At 46.5% G+C, this 20,382-nt stretch overlaps 3 protein-coding genes across 14 annotated transcripts in view; 2 read left to right on the plus strand and 1 right to left on the minus strand.

The window, feature by feature from the left end:
* The first annotated feature begins 183 nt into the window (after positions 1-183).
* Positions 184-3,850, plus strand: mrps2 (mitochondrial ribosomal protein S2). The gene is made up of 4 exons (XM_061802236.1): positions 184-320; positions 544-633; positions 1,784-1,904; positions 3,218-3,850. The coding sequence occupies exons 1-4, from the start codon at positions 296-298 to the stop codon at positions 3,762-3,764; spliced, it is 783 nt and encodes a 260-aa protein (XP_061658220.1). The 5' UTR covers positions 184-295; the 3' UTR covers positions 3,765-3,850.
* A 650-nt stretch (positions 3,851-4,500) lies between these two features.
* The window catches only part of LOC133490999 (uncharacterized), a 102,184-nt gene continuing 86,302 nt past the window's right edge, over positions 4,501-20,382 (plus strand). For 8 of the 10 annotated variants that reach the window (XR_009792329.1, XR_009792331.1, XR_009792323.1 and 5 more), the window contains exons 1-3: positions 4,501-4,765; positions 5,973-6,004; positions 11,850-11,946. Coding sequence is in view for 2 of the 10 variants with exons in the window: in XM_061801806.1 (XP_061657790.1) it covers positions 12,337-12,427; positions 12,521-13,422 (993 nt within the window). In the remaining 8 variants the exon portion in view is untranslated. Of the gene's footprint in view, positions 4,766-5,972; positions 6,005-6,749; positions 6,884-11,849; positions 11,947-12,304; positions 12,428-12,520; positions 13,891-20,382 lie in introns of those variants that run through there. The other 2 variants (XM_061801806.1, XM_061801805.1) reach the window with 2 other exon arrangements.
* Positions 8,226-11,931, minus strand: dipk1b (divergent protein kinase domain 1B). 3 transcript variants are annotated; one of them, XM_061801803.1, is made up of 6 exons: positions 11,862-11,931; positions 11,189-11,416; positions 10,298-10,432; positions 9,793-9,900; positions 9,466-9,642; positions 8,226-9,186 (listed from the first exon to the last, which is right to left on the minus strand). In XM_061801803.1, the coding sequence occupies exons 2-6, from the start codon at positions 11,252-11,254 to the stop codon at positions 8,374-8,376; spliced, it is 1,299 nt and encodes a 432-aa protein (XP_061657787.1). In that variant the 5' UTR covers positions 11,255-11,416; positions 11,862-11,931; the 3' UTR covers positions 8,226-8,373. The 3 variants fall into 3 exon arrangements, with proteins under 3 accessions (XP_061657787.1, XP_061657786.1, XP_061657788.1); XM_061801802.1 differs by lacking the exon at positions 11,862-11,931 and having other exon boundaries at positions 11,189-11,714; XM_061801804.1 differs by lacking the exon at positions 11,862-11,931 and having other exon boundaries at positions 10,298-10,411; positions 11,189-11,646.

Genomic DNA, 20,382 nt, shown 5'->3' on the forward strand with positions numbered 1-20,382 from the left:
GTAGCATTTGCTTTTAATTGTAAACAGGTTTGTGGATGCCTCCAAATTGGCACTATGAAAATATAATTAACATTTTATATTAATGAACTTATTACTAATTGAAGTAACTACAAAATACTTCATTAATTATTCCAAACTATTAGTGAAGCGAACCTTTTCGAAAGGAAAAGGTTGACGTGTCGGTTTAAAACCTGTTGGTGGCAGCAGTGAGCCAACGATGGCAAGTTTGCCCTTCGAGAAGAAGCTGCGAAAGGACGCATGCGCACTCCGCTGACCTTCCGTGCTGTAACCAAGCATGGCGGCACGTAAATTAAAAACAGGTACAGTTGTTTCTTTTATATTCCAATATTTTTAAACACTTTTTTTTTTTTTTAAAAAAAAAAATAAGCACTTATATTACGTGCATGAATGCCACAACATGAGGCAATACTAAATCTGCATGTTACTCCCTCGGTAGCTGGTCACAATCATGACTTATTTTTGGGCCGGTATCCTCCTTGTCGTGACGTCATGTAATTTTGTTGCGCAAATGTTTTATTTCAGGTGTATGGGGGCTTCTATGTCGTCACAGTTTGAATTATTCCACTGCAGCATCCATCAAATCGCCACCAAAGCAAAGCGACCAAGTTTTGGGTAAGCTAATGATGAGCAAATCAATTGTTTTTCTGTGTTATGATTTTTAATAAGTATAAAACCCGCCTCCATTGTTGAGGCGGCCGACCGGAGCAATGCAAGTAAAATTGTCAACTTATGTCAAGATTGATATCCCCCAAACCTGTTTGTGGAAACCAGCGGTGAGGGATGCCGACAAACTGAAGGAGTCCTACCGGACCTCTTTGCCCTGTGGGACTCCGGAGGCAGCTGGTGGGTAGCGGCTGTCCGAGCGGAACGCGGCTTTGGCGGTCGCTGAGGCAGAAACTCAAGGAGGCGAAACGCTTTAAGGAAATTGTGGTCCACCGTCCAGGGTCTCCGCAGGGGGAAACTGCTGCATTCAACCCGGGATGGTGTGAGTCGGTTGGCCAACTATTTCGAAAAACTTCTTGAATCCACCGACGTGAGTTCCTGAAGACTTTGCGTGTTGTGTTGCTGTCCTGGTTGACACGCCTCCGCAACCTCACCGGGACAGTACCTCTGGATTGGTGGACGGGGGACCGGTTGGGTGGATTCCAACGTCAGGGAGCGGAGTCACATTTCTCAAGCTACTAATCAGTCATAAGTCATAACCAGTCTCCTTTCATAGAGGACTACAAAATTCTTAGATTTACTGTTGAGAGGATTTGGGCAATTTGAAGTGAATCAGTGGCTCAAAAAAAAAAAATCATCAATAGTCCCCTAACGGGACAAGCCAAAAGAAGAAGTTCTCAATTGTTCAACCCTTTATTATTCATCCATCCATTTTCTTCACTGCTTATCCTCATGAGTGTCATGGGGAGTCCTGGAGCAATCGCGGCCGTCAACGGGCAGGAGGAGGGGTACACCCTGAACCGGTCGCCAGCCAATCGCAGAGCACATCGAGACAAACAGCCGTACTCACAATCACACCTTGGGGCAATTTAGAGCGTCCAAATAATGTCGCATGTTTTCGGGATGCGGGAGGAAACCCACGCAGGCACGGACGGGGGAGAACATGCAAACTCCACACAGGCGGGTCCGGGGTTGAACCTGGGACCTTTACCAGCTGATCCACCGTGCCGCCACCCCTTTGTTATGATGGTTTTAATTGCGGAACTGCTATAGAAATAATGTTGAGGTGATTTTTTTTTTTTCCGAACTCTGATTACAGAGGAGATCATGAAGCGTCCTCTGGAGAAGCCGGACTTCTTCCGCGTCTCGGAGCTTTTCACGGTCAAAGACTTGTTTGATGCCAGAGTGCACCTGGGCCACAAGAAAGGATGCAGGCACAGGTGAGCGTTCAGTCCAGAGTCCGCCACATAAATATTGCAATAAATTACAGTTTATCATTAAATAAAAATGTCCATACCTGCATATGGGCATGAGGATGTCCGTCCAACAAACTTCTCCCTTCACGTTGGGCCAAACAAAAGCTTCGGTTTAATTTTGACAGTGGATATAAAGTCTTACAAACCCACTTTCAAATGTCATTTTTTTTGGGGGGCATTAAAAAAACCGATATTTCCAAATTTGTCCCCACCATTGTCACGTGTATGATGGTAGCAGAACAATGGTGAGGTGTGCCTTAGGTGTGACAGAGGAATTTAAGGTGGAGGTGGGACTGCATCAGGGATCAGATCTGAGCCCCTTCCGGTTTGCAGTGATAATGGATAGGCTGACAGATGAGGTTAGACTGGAATCCCCTTGGACCATGATGTTCGCAGATGATATTGTCATATGCAGTGAAAGCAGGGAGCATGCAGAGGAACAATTGGAAAGATGGAGACATGCACTGGAAAGGAGAGGAATGAAGATTAGCCGAAGTAAAACAGAATATATGTGCGTGAATGAGAAAAGTGGAGGGGGAAGAGTGAGGCTACAGGGAGAAGAGATAGCGAGGGTGGACGACTTCAAATACTTGGGGTCAACAATACAGAGCAATGGAGAGTGTGGTCAGGAAGTGAAGAAACGGGTCCAAGCAGGTTGGAACAGCTGGCGAAAGGTGTCTGGTGTGTTATGTGACAGAAGAGTGTCTGCTAGGATGAAGGGCAAAGTTTACAAAACAGTGGTGAGGCCGGCCATGATGTACGGATTAGAGACGGTGGCACTGAAGAAACGACAGGAAGCCGAACTGGAGGTGGCAGAAATGAAGATGTTGAGGTTCTCGCTCGGAGTGAGCAGGCTGGATAGGATTAGAAATGAGCTCATTCGAGGGACAGCCAAAGCTGGATGTTTTGGAGACAAGATTCGAGAGAGCAGACTTCGATGGTTTGGACATGTTCAGAGGCGAGAGAGTGAGTATATTGGTAGAAGGATGCTGAGGATGGAGCTGTCAAGGAAAAAAAGAGCGAGAGGAAGACCAAAGAGAAGGTTTATGGAGGTGGTGAGGGAAGACATGAGGGCAGTTGGGGTTAGAGAGGAAGATGCAGGAGATAGGCTAAGATGGCAAAAGATGACACGCTGTGGCGACCCCTAACGGGACAAGCCGAAAGGAAAAGAAGAAGAAGAAGTCCCCACCATGGTCACGTGTAATCTGTGAAACTCAATGGGGGGGGGAGAACCCCATCAAAGTTGCAACCGGAGCTCAGAACTTGTTGCTTTCCAGGCTGATGATTCCCTACCTGTACGGGTGCCGCTTGGACCAGGACATCCTGGACCTGGACCAGACGGCGGAGCACCTGCGCCTCGCCCTCAACTTCACAGCGCACGTGGCGTACCGCGGCGGCGTGATCCTCTTCGTGAGTCGGCGCCGGCAGTTCGGCCACTTGGTGGAGAACACGGCGCGCGACTGCGGCGAGTACGCCCACACGCGCTACTGGCAGGGCGGCCTGCTCACCAACGCCCACGTGCAGTACGGCGCCGGCGTGCGGCTGCCCGACCTGCTGATCTTCCTGAGCACGCTCAACAACGTGTTCCGCTCGCACGTGGGCCTGCGCGACGCCGCCAAGATGAACATCCCCACGGTGGGCGTGGTGGACTCCAACTGCAACCCCTGCCTGGTCACGTACCCGGTGCCCGGCAACGACGACACGCCCGTCGCCGTGGAGCTCTACTGCCGCCTCTTCAAAATGGCCGTCCGGCGCGGGAAGGACAAAAGGAAGCAGGTGGAGCTCCTCTACGGCCTGACGGCGCCCGCCTCGCCTCACCCGTGACCCGAAAAAAGACACCCGCCCACCCATCATTCGTGTTTTATGTTCATTCTATGTTTAATACTCGTCATTAAATACTTTTGTTCAGAGCTGTGTTTTGCATTATTCATGTACGATTGTTAAGTGATAAATATATTTTCAACTTAGACCAATTTACTTAAAAGTAAATGCAGTGATTTCATTTTAGAAAGATGTATTTCTTGAAAATTTCTTGATTTTTTTTTTTTTTTTTTAAGGCAGGGTGGTGGGGCTTATTAACATCATTGCATTTTAAAGGAACATTTAATATATATTTTACATGTTATAGACATTTTCAGGCATTTAATTTTTTTTTATTCATATTTTTTTATTGGTGAAAACTCGTATTTAATGACTAATTTTCGATTTTTGCTGATTCAATTTGTTATTATTATTATTATTCAATTTAATGATCGTTTCCTCCGTTATAATTTGTGGATTGAAGTGACTTGAATAATTCAAAAATGGAAAAGATTTTATTTTAATAGCGTTCAAGTCAAACTGAATTTCTCTTTTTTTATCTAAATACTAGAATTTAGTTCCGTTTAATTTGAATGATATGTGTGCTGCGTTTGTGTTCAATATTTTGTGGTATTCGAATCAATTGACCGATGTATTTTCCCTTTTTTAAATTTGCCTTTATGTGCGTAGTTTTTGTCACAAACGGCACTCCGTACAGGAAATTAGCGACTCACATCCGGTAGAGGGAGCTAGAGGTCAATCCGTTATTAGCAGTTTTGACCAGTACCTTCAAGGACGGCAATAAAAGTGAATAGCAAATATAATATAACATAAAACTTTTATAATAGCTACTGAAGTAACACATCACGCATTATTACTTTTGTCATGGCGAATGAGCACCAAATTTTCGGAAAGCGAACTACGGACTAGTTTGGTCTATGTGACGTGCCGTCGTTGCAACCAGTTTTGACAGGTTGCGTCTGTCAATCACAACTTTTCAACTGACGAAGAAAGCAGACGAGAAGGTAAGTTGACGTCCAAATGTAGTCCTTAAAATGCTTAAAATGTCTCAAAACAACTTTTAAAAAATGCACTTAAAAGTTTTTAAAAGTTACCATTAGGCGTTAAGAGTAAACATAGGTGTTTGTATTAACAAAAAAATTGATGAAAATGTTGAATTTCTTTCATCTCGCTAGCTAGCCAGGCTCAACCCCCCCCCCCAAATTGCAATATTTTAATGTTAAAATATCTTTTGTAATTATTTCGTCGGTGTGCAAATGTGTTTTTTTTTTCTTACTTTTGGCGACTTGTGTTTCTCAAAAAAAAAAAAACTACATAAAGTCCAGTTTGACGAGTTTGGCGGCCATTCAGGTCCGTAAAGTGGTCAATTTTAACCTTCATATTTCATAACATTTTAGAAAATACAAGTAACTAATACAATAAAGGGAAAGATTAAAATGTAATTGAACGTTTTTTAAATGTATCCATTCATTGTTTATCCCAATTATCCTCCCATTTTAAGGACAAAATAATTACGTGTAAAAACATCCTTTGAAAGTTGAGTACTAATTCACAACAAAAATAATCTAGTAACAATGCAGGTTTAATTGGCTTTGAATTTCGAATTAATTTGCAAACTAAATATGGATTTAAACAGAATTTTAATAAATGAATTTATACATAGAATTTTACATGTGCTTAAATTTAAGAAAATTACAAATAATATTTCTCATTCTTTCTCAATTTTAATTACTATTGGAAAGGTAATATAATAAAATTTTTACATTATTTAACATACAATTGAAGAGGTGAACTTTTGTAATTTCATACTTTTAAAGTTTATTAACTGATGTTTTTAAAACTTGATGACGAATTTACAACTAAAACTACAATAAAAGGTTCAAAAAAATTAATTGGCCTTTATTTATGTAAAAAAAAAGTACATTTCAAAAATAATTTAAATGAAAATATTTTTATGGTATTTTTATTTTGAGAGACTTAATGTTATCATCTATAATATTAACACTAATTTATTATAGAATATTATTTGACACACTAGTGTATAAGATGTTTTAAACAATAACGCTCAGTTTTAGTTCATTAATGTGAATATTTTTGCACCATAAACATTTTGTTTCTCATATTTTGTTGACTGCATTGAACCACAGGAGAGATAGAAACAACTCTCAGTAGGAATACCACGCAATAAATTTTTTTTATTTGTGTTTTCAGTGATTTGGAGCAAGCGGAGTGGACCAGAACCAGTAAGTGGATTTTCATTTTTTTTTTCATTGGGTAAATATTTAGAAATTTTAAGTGGGGTTTTTTTTTGCCCCTCGAGACACAACCTGGGCTCCAGTGCCTTTGTTTGAGCATTTAACGGGGCAGAAAGCGAAACAAAAGCGGCTTACGATAGCTCGACGTCGTCCATCGGTGGACTTTGGGTTTGGAACCGAGCCGCACATTCAAAGGCTTTTGTCACTATTTTGTCTGATTATTTTTTTTTTGTTTGTTTATTTCTCTGCTGAAATAAAAAAAATTGTGATATGTCCTCACAGATGCTACGACATCAACTTCATTTCGCTTCAACAATTGCATAATAAAAACAAAAAATAAAAATATTTTGTCATTTTTGATCTCGTTGGACACAGTTGCGTTACGTACATCAGAATAGATGATTTATGAAATTGATACCAGCACAAAGACGTTCCATTGATACGCAATCAAGTGTAACCAAAGGGAATCCGTGTTGGTATCACAATTAATAAAATGTAAAATATTTCGGCGCACATCTGCCCACACAGTTATGAGGCCTCGGGTTCAAATCCGGCCTTGCCTGTGTGGACTTTACATGTTCCCCCTGTGTACTTGCGTGGTTCCCCCCACCCCGGTACGCTGAGTTACTCCCACGTCCCAAAAACATCCATGCTAGGTTAATTGAATACCGCACGCTTTCAACCCTGCGGTTTATGCGGTGATTGTGGCTAATTTGTGCATTTTTTCTAACAGCCTCAATGGGGGAACTCGAGCAGAAAAGATAAGAGTGGGATCGGATGAATATATGTGTCGAGGAAGTGACTTTTACCGGTCCGACCCTGTTAGCGGAGTGCTAGCTTACTGCCGTGTCTCAGTGATTTTTACCGGTATGTATTTTTTTTTTTTTTTTTTTAAACCGGTCCTGTTAGCGCGGCGCTAGCATTAGCGTTAAACTTTCTGTGTACCATTTTTCTTTGTAAATATCTCGTGTTTCAATTTGGGTTTGAATGTGGGCACTTGCGGCTGTTACACAGCTGCGGCGGATGTATGTACCAAATGGTATTTCCTTTACACATGTACTGGGTGCGCTCTGTAGGCCGGGAATTACGGTACTCTAAATTCCCCGTAGGTGTGAATGTCTGCAAACGCTCATTTGAACGGACCCTGTGATTGGCTACAGCATGCCCCATGACCCGAGTGAGGATAAGCGGTACAGAAACAGGAGGGCTGGATACCCCTATTTTAGGAAATATTTTATTCACATTTTTCATTGTAAATCAAGTGCAAATAAAAATAACCACTGTAAAATAAAATAAAAATTGAGGCTTATTTACCCAAATTTGGTGTATTTTCTATTTTCAGGTGCGATGCCCTTTTTTCTCCATTTTACGTCATACATTTTTTTTACTACATTTGATCAGCTATCTTTGCCAGCAACGTATAACGACAGAACAATTCAATGCATTTCCACTAGATGGCAGCAAGTACAATTAACCCGTGTACCCACATGCTGGCAATCAATAAACCCGAAGCTATTCAAGTAAGCAGACCCAGATTTCACAGTATATTGAGATCATCTTTATTTTTATTTTATTTTATTATTTTTTTAATAAAATGTGCGTTGGCACAAACACTGTTTTCGAGGTTCACCTGTGCAAAACTGGAAGTGGGACGGTGAGCGATTTCCATTTTTCCATCCCATTTTACAGCACTTTCCTGTTGAGCATTTTCGAATATTTACAGTTCTTTTCAGTCATTATACTCACTGGACAACACATATCTTAACACCAGTGTTCTCGAGTCTTAAGGGCCTGACGTACTAAGGTCCCCAAACAGCGGACGCTAAAATGCTCGGTCACACCGGTTGCAGTTTTTGGGCAAATTGCGCGCGATCTGCTAGGTAGCGCTGATGGTTTTCACCATGAGAAATTTGGGCGCGCAAAATGGAGCTGGAATTGGAAGTGTAAGTGGATAAGACGTGTTACAGAAATCGCTTAAGACTAAGAAATTTGGGGAAGCCATGTTGTTTGATTTAACTCATAAGAGTGTGCTGCATTTATGTGGTCATCCTGTGTAACACGGCTCTCAAAACCTGGGACGGCACATCTGAAAAAACTCAGCCAGAACAGCCACCATATTGACTCAATGAAGGGAGAAGAGAAAAATAGCCATGGTGACATTCAGAAGCTCAAAAGTCAAGTCAAAGTCTTGATTTTTTTGCTTCTGGCTTTTCAAAAACGCAAGCCTCTCGTATCACTGACACCATTCGGAGAACGCAACCTTAGGTGTCCCCGCTTAGATCCGCTGGCCCTTTTTTTTTTTGTTTTACAAGCGCAAACCTTGAGTAAATGAGGCGGTCTCGAGTTCCCCGAGTCCTTCAAGAGTACTGCGTGTTGGAGATCTTCTTCCACAACAATGTCTTGAGGTTGTTGAGGACCAGGGAGTGGTGCACCTCCATCTGGCTGGCCAGCCCGCTGAGGGTAACGCAGGTGCGCAGCTGGCGCTCCAGGTCGCCGCGGAGCTCGGGCGGCGCCCCGAAGAGAAGGAAGTCCTGGAGCAGGGCGCACACCTTGGCCAGGTTGGGCTGCACCACGTCGGCGTTGCAACGCTTGGCCAGGCGGTCGCAGGTGCCCGTGCAGTCGCGGCCGTACGTGCAGTCGACGTTGGTCTCGCAGCGTCGCCCCTTCAGGTACGCCCGCACGGCCTCCTCCGAGGCCACGGCGCGCAGGTCGGCCATCTTGCAGTCATACTTGGAATTGTAGCCCACGTGGCGCGGGCTGGCGTCGCATATCAGGAAACTGCCGTAGGGCCCGTGGAAGACCTCCTCCACAAACTCCAGCAGGCCGATGGTGATGCGAGCTCGGCGGGGCCAGGCCGGGGCCAGCCAGTGGTTCAACCCGGACACCAGGGCCTCGGGCACGAGAGACTGCAGGTAGAGCGGCACCTCCAGCCTGTAGAGCGAGGTGTGGCCTAGCGGCTCCGTCACGTACAGATCCCCGCAGAAGCCCAGTATCTTCGGCGTGTGCTCCTTTTCCTGCAGCGCCACCATCAGGAGGAACTCGTTGACTTGCAAGAGGGCCCAGATGGACTTGGCCTCTGCTAGGGACAGCTTGCCGTCTTGGTTGACGTCCGCCATCGAAATGATTCTGTCCACCAGTACCTTCAAGGACGGCTGCTCCCCAAAGTTAGCCTGCGGAAGGGGGGTGAGGGGGCGGAGCCCATCGGGATAGGGTTAAGGTTAGGTCTTACAGTTCTAAGGTTAAGAATTTGGGATTGGTTTTAAAGTGAGTTTAAATTTAAGATTGGGTTTAGGGGTGGCGCCGAAGTCTGCACCTTCCCCCGCCTGTTACGGCTGTGATACGTCACGAAAACTGAAACAACTGCGACCCGGAACGGTGTAAAAAGCCCACCCAGCTGTTTTCCTGCCTCAGGAGGTATCATCAGAACCTGAACAGATTCTAATATTCACCTTAATGAAGTGGTGCAACATCTCCTTGAACTCGTCCACGGAGGTTCCGCGCGTGGGCTTGTCGAACAGGCTCCTCTTCCGCCGGTTCGCCAAATCCAGATCACCGTCGGCCTTGGCCGCATCCTCGATGTCGCACTTGATCACCACCGGCCTCTCCTTCCAGTGGCCGGCGTACACCTGCAGGGCCACGACAGGAGGTAACAAAGTCCAAATGACTTTTCCCAGGTGACTGTACTTGAGTATTTGGTTTTCCTGATCCAGGATCTGTACTTGACACCTGAGTACAGAGTGCAAGTACTCTCTCTACCTGCCGGTGGGAGAACTGACCTGATGTCGCGAGGAGGCGGACATGCAGTGGCGCAGCGTCAGCGTTTTCTCCTCACACAAAGCCTTGCAGGACGACCCAGAGATGACGCCTCTCTTGTAGTGGTCGCACTGAGGCAGGAAACAGGAAGTCAGCCACGGGAACCGGACGGGACGTTTCAAGTTTCTGTTGGGTGTGGGGTTAGTGCCTATTTTTAAACACAACTGAAAGGGTCTTTGGAAGATTTCCTGGTTTTGCCACCTTATCCTCAGGTGGCAGTTCTCGGTGGCTACATTGTTAGCATTACCGACATCAGCTTCCTGCGCGGTCTACGTGGGGTGAAGCTCCTTTGGGGGAGCCTCAAGAGCCATTTTGCGCTACCCTACCTTTACGTCAAGAAGCCGTTTTCATGGTCGGAGCTTTTTTTTAACGCTAACGCTAGGTGGTTCTTGTCAGTGTTAGTGACGTCACAAAGAATGCTAGGTGGCTCCATGCTAGCATTCAAAGCGTATGGTTTTGTGGACTCACGATGATGGCCTGACAAACGTGTCCGCGGCACAGCTCCGAGTAGGAAGCGTACTGCATGTAGAGCACCCAACTGGCCACCAGGACGCCCAACCACGCCAGGAGGAGGTACTTCACCTTGACAGACGGCAGGCGACTCTTCAACATATGCATTCAGAGTGAAAATGTACAATATGTATTTCACTGTCATCCATCCTGCCAATGTCACTTGGTGACTTTGGGCGAGAAGCGGGCTACACCCCGGATTGGTCGCCGCTCAATCACAGGATGTACAGATAAACTCTCACAATAAGGAAGCCAGAGTACCTGGAGAAAATACACACTATTTGCATGGATTTGATCGTTGTAATTTTTCATATTTTTACTATTTTACTGTAGTGTTTCAATCCAAAATGACAAAATTCTAATCCCCAAAAAATATATAAAATACTTAAATCCAATTTGTCACATTGAGCATGTATGCATTTAAATATTCTAAATGAGTACAACACATTTGCAAATCATGTCATTTTATATTGTTAATATTAAAGATTAATATAATTGTGTATTGAATATAGTTGATGAACAACGTGGAATATTCTGAACACAAAATGTCATATATTTAAAATACACACATATATATATTAAAACGGTTTTTATTTTAAATTTGTTTTGTTTGCATTTCTCAATTCACTACATATTTTATAGTATGCATTACAAATATATCTTTTGTATTCAGAATTATTTTTTGAATGATCATATAAACATTGAAATGACATGTTGACGACTGCAAAAAAAAAAAAAAAATGGATCAGACGTGGTGTCCTGATTCTGATGCATTGATGCATTGATTGATTGATTGATTGATTGATTGGATCTTTCACAACGCAAGTCCACGTCTACGGTCAAGTGTACCTGCAGGCCTTTGGACAGAGGGCAGAACAGAACCAGATGAATGAGCCTCCGCAGAGCTCTGGCCATGGTGGCGGAGAACCGCAGAGTCCTCCTCCGAACCCGGAGCCCCTCTCCCCGCCTCTCTCTCCTTCCTCTCAATCCGACGACCACGTCCTCTTTCCGGACGCAGTCTCGACGCCGCGGCGGGGGCGGCGCACGACTACCGAGCGGTGCCGCATCTTATCCACGCTGCAACAAAATAACCTTGAGCCCGAGACGTTGTGACGTCACTCCCGCACGTCCGGGTCACGCACAAAAAAAAAAAAAAAAAAAGAGGGGGAGGAAAAAATCCCCGCGGTTAGCAAAATGGATTATGCCGGTAGATGGGAAAACATTTTTTCAAGACGATTTAATAAATAAAAAAAGAAGGTTCCCTCTCCTTCCTCCAGCGGATAAATAGCCCCGCCCCTTTTCCCCTAAGCTCGTCCTCTTAAAGGAGACGCAACGACGCATGCTGATTGGTTCATTTTTATGGTATTTTATTGTCGCAAATAAAAATGAGAAATTACATTGGAGTACAGTGGAGTTATCTTAAAAAAACACCAGAGTTCATAATACAAATTAAAAGCATTTTATCTTTGTCAAAACAATGTTATTAACATTTTATTTTATATTGGTTCAGGGCCTGCCCTACCTCCTGCCCGTTGACAGCTTGGATCGGCTCCAGCAACCCCCCCCCCCCGCGACCCTTTTGAGGATACGCGGCTAAGAAAATGGATGTATGTATGTCTTTTTTTTTAATGTTATAACAAATATTTATCAACTTCCCGGTTTCCTGTCGCGGTTTTTACCAGCACAACATCTTATAAGTGGAAAATGGTGGTAATTATGAAATTCTGTGAAAAGTAAATTATGCAATGACAATTTGGTGGGTGGTGTACCCTGGTGTGGGGGAAGGGGGGGGGTTAGCTCTCCAATTTGCTCACAAGGCCTTCCGAGGCGACTTTGTAACAGAGGCCATGATGTCAGGCAACTGTAAAAATGACCTCAGTCCTGTGACGTCACAAAGCCAGATCAGTCCCCCTGTTGACCCTCGCCGTTTTTTTTTTTTTTTTTTTTTTTTTTTTTCCCCCCAAGTCAGCGTAACCGCGGTCATTTTTTCGAGCAACATGGCGTTTCTCTTTCTGGGTTTTGCTCTGGGAGCCGTGGCCACGAAAACGCTGAGGACCGTCGTGGGCGGCCGACCCTGCCCACCCGCCGGTACCAAATCCGCCACCGCCGCATCCACCACACCCACCGGGGTTAAACCCTCGGCTGTTCTAAAACGTGCCGCCGTTTTGCCAAAACCAACAGTTCGGGCGGGAAGCCTCGACGCGTGGGACGACGAGCCCCAGGAGGGGGCGGCGGTCCAGAAGAGGAGCCCGCTCAAGAAGATCTGCCGCTTTGCAAACTACTGCAACAACTGCTGGATGAACTCCACGCTGCAAGCCACGCTGAACCTGAAGGTGGTCCGGGAAAAACTGCCCAAGCGGATCCAGCAGTTTGTGACTTTACTCTCCGAGATGCCGGCGTTCGCGTGCCTTTACCTGAGCGCCCTGGAGAACCCGGGCGTGTGCTTCACGGCGGCGGAACTCTGCGTGGCGCTGGCCGAGCTCTGCGACTGCGTCCCGGCGCTCATCCTGCACAAGACCAACGACTCGGTGGACCTGCTGGTGCCGCTCTTGTCGTGGTTCGACCAGTGCGGGATCCGCACCGGCATCAAGGTGCGCGACGTCAACCGCTGCCCGAAGTGTCACGTCACCACCTCGTCCGTCTCCAACTTGGGCAACGTTGTCAACTTGCCCAAACCGTTCAACGGCGAGACGCTGGGCTCGTTGATCAAACGGGCCACGGGCGGGCGCCGGGGCCGCTGCAAGGCCTGCGGCCACAAAACCGTCCGCAAGCAGTTCTGGACCCACCCGGACATTCTGACCTTCTTCGTCAACCGGATCGCGGGCGACGGCTTCGTGACTCACGACCACGTCTACTCGCCCGAGCGGCTGGAGATGGACGTCGACGAGAACACCAAGCAGACGTACCGCCTGGCCTCCGTCATCTGTCACGCCGGCGTCGACCGGCACAGCGGACATTTTTGGTCTTACCTGTTTTCCGATAACGTTACCATCGAGGCCAAGGATACTTACCTGTCCTTTACGAACCAGGGCCCGCCTGATAAGGTCTACAACAACGGTACCACGTATCTCTATGAAATTTAGCAAGGAGTTAAATTACCGGTACACAAAGCGTACTACCGGCCACGATAAGATTTTGCTACCAGATAAGGTCTACTACGACAACAGTACCTATGAAATGTTGGGACCTCACATTGGGTTTGATCAACTTAGTCTGGATGCAAAACAAAAATACGTCAAGACAGAATCAAAACGATCCACGTGGCCGACAGCAATCGGGTAGCAGAACTTTCTGCTTTCTAGTCGAACTAGCTAACGCTTACTATCCTCATACAGGTTTTTGTCTAGTCGTGAGACCGCCGAGTTACCAGTCGTGTTTTGTCAAGTACACGCTCATATTTTCAAATAAAGCTTTTTACACTTGATTATTTTGGGATGTTCCAACCAACTATCATTAGCTACCGCTTTTCCGGGTCGGGTCGCGGGGGAAGTAGCTTCAGCAGGGACACCCAGACTTCCCTTTCCCCAGCCACCTCTTCCAGCTATTCTGAAGTGTTGCCAAGCGAGTCGAGAGACATAGTCTCTCTGGCGTGTCCTGGGTCGTCCTCGGGATATCTTTCCGGTGGGACGTGCCCGGAACACCTCACCAGGGTCCGAATCAGATGCCCCAGCCACCTCATCTGGCTCCTCTCAATGCGGAGGAGAAGCGGCTCCACACTGAGCCCCTCCCTGATGACCGAGGCTCTCACTCTATCTCTTAAGGGAAGAGCCCGGACACCCTGCGGAGGAAACTCATTTCGGCCGCTTGTATCCGGGATCTTGTTCTTTCGGTCGACCCACAGCTCGCGCCTATAGGTGAGGGTAGGAACGTGGATCGACTGGTAGATTGAGAGCTTCGCCTTTGGACTTAGCTCCCTCTTTACCACAACGGACCGACACAAAGTCCACATCACTGCAGACGCTGCACGGATTAGTCCGTGGATCTCCCGTTCTTCTCATTCTTCCCTGACTCGTGAACAAGACCCCCCATGATACTTGAACTCCTCCGCCTGGGGAAGCACCTCATCGCGCTTTTCCGACTGAGGACCATAGACTCGGATTTGGAGGTGCTGATTCTCGTCCCAGCCGCTTCACACTCTCGTATCTTTTCGCTAGCAGATAAGGTACCATGCTTGTCCACAAAATTTTGAAGATTTCTTACTTGAGTGTACCGCACAAAGAAACTCGGACACGCCCCAATCTTGCCGCTCCAAAACAATAGAATTGAAATTATTGATCTTTAACGAGATCCACATGAATAGATGTCAAGCATGTTTGAGTCACCCTTAATGAAAAATTCACCCGAGAGTTGCACCCATGTCACATGACGAGCTTGTCTTCTACATTTGGCCTGCAGACGGCAGCAGAGAACCGCCGTGGTTTGGATTTTCATTTTCATTTTTTTACTCGATTCAGCAGGATTCTTCATTACGCCCCAAACGTGGCCTCTTTATGCACAATCTAGGCCTCATTTTAGGAATGCTTCAAGCAAAATTAAGCAAATTCCTCACAGCTACTCATTAACGCCCTCAAGGCCGACAACGCGATCCGGTCGAAACGCATTGATTCTTTCATTTTTTTTTTTAATTTTATGTTTTATCCTGGAGGTCACCAAGATATGAATTTTTAAAAGTGAGTGTGTCAGGTTTTTTTTATTCTCTCTCTCCGCCACCCTTCAGACACTCTGATAATCTGGAATTTTCCTTTGGGCGGGGCTGGTTGCACGAGATCCTTTCATAAAAATTGGAAATTAAAATTCAATTAATGACACGGATCACATTTATCTTAAAATACACCCCCAAATAATTTCCTGGGCATTCGTTATTTAATCAAAGAACATTTTGGAATCTAAAACTATCCAACCATCCATTTTCTTAGACGCTCATCCTCACAAGGGTCACGGGGAGTGCTGGAGGCGATCCCAGCTGTCAACAGGCAGGAGGCGGGGCACACCCTGAACTGGTCGCCAGCCAGTCGCGGGGCAGAAAGAGACAAACAGCTGGACTCACAGTTACTGTCATGAGCAGGACTTGGCCACTGCCAAGAGGGGCGGGTTTCACATCGGGACTGTAATTAGACAGGTATTTAAACGATCCACGTCCGCGCCTAACATCATGTCCACGACGTGGAGTCCTGCATTTGGGTCCAGCCTCGCGCCTCGTGCCCCTGACAGAACGAACTGGCCAGACATGGACCCAGCGGACTCAAAGGTGATTGACGCGAAAGCCCATGGCCAGTTCGTTGTGCCCTGAATTAGTGAGCTGTATTCACTGACAGTAGGAATTACCACCACTGGGAATAGTGTATTGTTGAGTTATCGTCGTCGCAGCGATTCTGTGCCACCACAGTTTAGTCCTGTCTAAGTATAAGTTTCATATTCTTAGTTCATGTTTCCGAGTTTGTCTCCTCGTCATCAGACCTCGCTGCATGTCTTTCTAGATCCTGCTTAGCCTCGCGTTCCCGGACCTCTACCTTGTCGGACTGTACACCATGTATGACATCAGCTTTGAATAAAGCTACGCCTAACATCATGCCCTCGTCTCGGAGTCCTGCATTTGCGTCGAGCCCCCGACCGGAGGTTCGTGACAATCACACCTATGGCCAATTTAGAGTGTCCAATTAATGTTGCATGTTTTTTTTGGGATGCGGGAGGAAACGCAAACTCCACACAGGGGGGCCTCCTGTGTCTGAATCTGGGACCTCTGAACTGTGCAGCTAATCCATCGTGCCGGCCAATCTGAAATTATTGTTTTTAAATTTACTGTAAAATAAACAGGATGTCCCCCTCAAGTGGACGCCGGCCCCTTTTGTCCCCCCTATGCACGCCACTGGAGCCAAAAGCTCACTTCGATCGTCCCATCGCCTTAAAGAAAGATTTTAATCGGCGCCATCTCGTGGCATCCTAAAGCCTTTCATAAAGCACAAAAATGGAACAATAGCCAGGAGACATTATTAATGGCCACGTAAACAAGCACCCCCCACCCCGCCCCCCATCCACACGAAGCTCAGATGTCATCGCGACTTCCCCGGCACCCTTGCTGCGCATCGACGTCGCTAGGCGACAAAAGGTGGTGGTGGTGGTGGTGGTGGGGGGGGGGGGGGTTGTTTGGGGAAACGCCTTCGTCGAGTCGTGTTTTGCATTTGAGTTCGTCCGGTGAGTCTTGATGACTTTTTGACCGGGATGCCCCCCAACCCCCCGCAGACTGTGCAACGAAAATTGGAGTGAAAGGTTGACCATCAAATATGCATGCGGCAGCAGGCGCCGCTGGCGTTGGGCGTGTGTGCGTGTTTGTTTGTACGCGAGCGTTTGTGTGTGTATGTGCAAAATGAAATGTGGAGACGTCTAAACTACAAAAATGGCAATACAGTAATGAAGACGCCATAACGATTCAAATGAATATGCAAAACACGTCAAGCGCTGCGCGTGGGATCGATTCCCGCTCGGAGATGGTGTCGATAATCTGCCCCGCGACTGACTGACCGGCGCCTTTCTCGGGACAGGCTCCAGCTTTCCCGCAACCCTTATGAGGATGAGCGGCTTGCATAATGACATGACATGACCTTCATGCGGTGCGTTGTATGAAATTGTGTTGAAAATAAATAAGTCGGATCGTGACTGGAATGAATCGCATCCCGTCGCCGCTGGAGTGTGACGTCGCATCGTAACCGAGTGAATCATATTAGAATTGGAATCAATTTATGAATCATGTCCCGAGAGCGAGTTTCTGTAGCCGGGGATGGGATCGCCAAGGTCCCCGTCTTTGGCCACCGCCCGGCTCACGTTGCAGCCGACCCCAGGTGGCGAGCCCATGGGAAGGGCCCGGCCACCAGGCGCTCGCCTTCGAGCCCCACCTCCGGGCCTGGCTCCATAGGGGGGTCCAATTTTGGAGTCGTACTTTGTCTGATCCCTCACCTAGGACCTGTTTGCCATGGGTGACCATACCAGACGACTTAGCTCGTAGGATCATCGGGACACACAAACCCCTCCACCACGATAAGGTGACGGTTCGAGGAGGGGGCCGGTTCGGTGGCCTCGGCATCGCATCTCTGCTCTTTGCAGATGACGTTCTGGCTCCATCAAGCCGCGAAGCGGCTGCGAGGAGAATCGCCACCTCCAAATGCGAAACTGTGGTCCACAGTCGGAAAAGGGTGGCGTGCCCTCTCCGGGTCGGAGATGAGTTCCTTACCCGGGTGTAGGAGTTCAAGTTTCCTGGGGTCTTGTTCACGAGCGAGGGAAGAACGGAGCGGGAGATCGACAGACGGATTGGTGTGGCGTCCGCAGTGATGCGGACTTTGTATCGGTCCGTTGTGGTGAAGAGGGAGCTAAGCTCTCAATTTACCAGTCGCTCTACGTTCCTACCCTCACCAACGGGCATGAGTTGTGGGTCGTGACCGAAAGAACAAAGTCCCGGATGCAAGCGGCCGAAATGAGTTTCCTCCGGAGGGTGTCCGGGCTCTCCCTGAGAGATAGTGTGAGAGGCTCGGTCATCAGGGAGGGGCTCAGTGTCGAGCCGCTGCTCCTCCGCATTGAGAGGAGCCAGATGAGGTGGCTGGGGCATCTGATCCGGATACCTCCCGGACGCCTCCCTGGAGAGGTGTTCTGGGCACGTCCAACCGGAAAGGGACCCCGAGGCCGACCCAGGACACGCTGGAGAGACTCTATGTCTCTCGGCCGGCTCGGGAACGCCTCGGGATCCCTCCGGAAGAGCCGGAAGAAGCGGCTGGGGAAAGGGAAGTCTGGGTGTCTCTGCTGAAGCCCGACCCGGAAAAGGGGTAGATGATGGATGGATGGATGGATTTCCATTGCTTCATAGCCGGCGTCAATCTAATAACATTCCAATTGTATTGTACTGTAATGCAATCATTATCATCAGGACTATCATAATTCATCATAATTCAGAGTAAAAGCGATCTCATTGGACGTTCCGTCACATTATACGCGACGTCGAAGGAACGGCGCGTACTCCGCTGACGGCGATGCGCATCCGCCGCCGTCCTCGCCGCTCCTGCACCGCCGCACGACATTAAAAAAAAAAAAAACGAAGGTCGCACTTTTTTTTTTGTTTTGTTATTTTTTGTTTTGTTGGGGAAACATAAAATAAGGCTGTGAAAAGTTTGCCTGTAGGCCCGCGGCAAAATCAAATAAAATCAATCCAGCCGCCATGACGGCCGGCGATATCGCCGCTGCGAGTTCGACTTTCATCTCCTCGGCAAGGAGCCGCAACCCTTCAAAAAAGATGACAATGTGTCTTTATGAATATGTTAAAAACTCCACCTCGCATTGGTGAAATTGTTAGTTTCGCGGAATGTCGCCTTTTTTCTCCACTGCCTACTCTCTTTTTTTTTTTTTTTTTGTTAGTTGCTAGGAGACAACACTGTCGTGCCTAAAGCTTCTCAGTCCTACTTTTCATATTTTTTCATGAATTTTTTTTAACAGCTCGAACACGGAGTAAAAAAAACACGTTTGCAAAGCACAATATGTTTTGCACAAGCTGATTAAATATGTAACAATTAAGGGGGGGGGAGAATCTCGACAAGATGAAGGGATTCAATGAACATGCAATACATTTTTTTCCTGTGAATATTGAAGACACTCTCGTGTCAAAGATAAATTAAACATTTAAAAACAAAGAACATACCTGTTTTTGTATTATTTCAAAGGCAAGGGGACATCTTACATGAGTACATTTTCAAATATGTACGTCAAAGCCAATCTAGTCTCATCAAATGAGCCTAGCAACCAATCAGAACTAATATATCATAATTTCCGGCCTATACACCGCAACTTTTTCCACACGCTTTGGTGACAATTTATGCGGCAATGTGGCTTATTTGCGCATTTTTTTTCTAACGGCCGCAAGGGAAAGGTAAGAGTGAGACCGGTGGAATACATGCGCCAAGGAAGTGACTTTTACCGGTCCGGCCCCGTTACCGCCGTGTCTCAGTGATTTTTACCGGTATGATTTTTTTTTTTTTTTTTTTTTTTTTTACTGGCCTTGTTAGCGCGGAGGTGCTCGTGGCTTTTACACAGCTGCGGCATATGTATGTACCAAATGGTATTTCCTTTCCAAATGTACTGGGCGAGGCTTATAACCAGGTGTGCTGTGTAGGCCGGGAATTTTGGTAATATTCCTAAACATTGAACATAATTGACCCATTATTTGAATTCTAAGTGTTTTTTTTTTCCTGTAATCTGCGACAAAGGTATGTTTGTTTACAAAAACATTAAATCTTGGGTACATTTTGTGAACATTGACAATTGTCAGTTCCAAAGCTGAACAGTTTTTTTTTTCCCCGCAAATGTCAAAAGCAATTAGTCTTCAACTCAGTATTTTTCCTAAACTTTGAGCGCAATTTTAAGTGTTGTACATTTTTCGTAAACAAACTAAAATATCGGAGGTCCGACTAAGCCAGTTTAGCCAACTAAGCTAAAGAGGCTAGCGAGTTATCTGCTAATCATGTGAAAACTAGCTTGAAAATTCCAAGGAAATGTAAATGAGCCTCATTTTGTCAACGCTAAGTAGCTAGCCTCCGGTAAACAAGCTACGTAAATGAACAACATCCATCGCGGGTCATGCCGGTGGGATCTTCGGGGAGCAGAACCTTCATCTCCTGGGAGGGACACGGCTGCCTCGGTGGTGTTTTGGGATTGGCCGTCAGGGACAAAAAAGGTCTGGCAGTGATTCAGTGGCTATTTTTTTTTTTTTTTATTATTTCTTCATTTCTGCCGACAAGATGAATTGGGACTTTGGGAACAAGCTCGGGTGTCGTGTAAAATCCTCTGAGGATTTGGAGAACAAACTCGCAGAGGAGAGGGGAAAAAACAAAAATTGGCTTCTTAGGGCAGAACAGCTGGGCTAGCTTGTTTTTGAAAACCCGCAAACCGAAAAAGTCGTTGCTCTTTGAAATAATAATCGGCAACAATTTTGAGTCGTTAGCGCACGTCTTTGTAAACAGCAACGACGAGATACGGCCTTCAACCAATACAACGTACTCGTTTTTGTA

This window comes from Syngnathoides biaculeatus, chromosome 17 (assembly GCF_019802595.1).
Source record: "Syngnathoides biaculeatus isolate LvHL_M chromosome 17, ASM1980259v1, whole genome shotgun sequence".
NCBI lineage: Eukaryota > Metazoa > Chordata > Actinopteri > Syngnathiformes > Syngnathidae > Syngnathoides > Syngnathoides biaculeatus.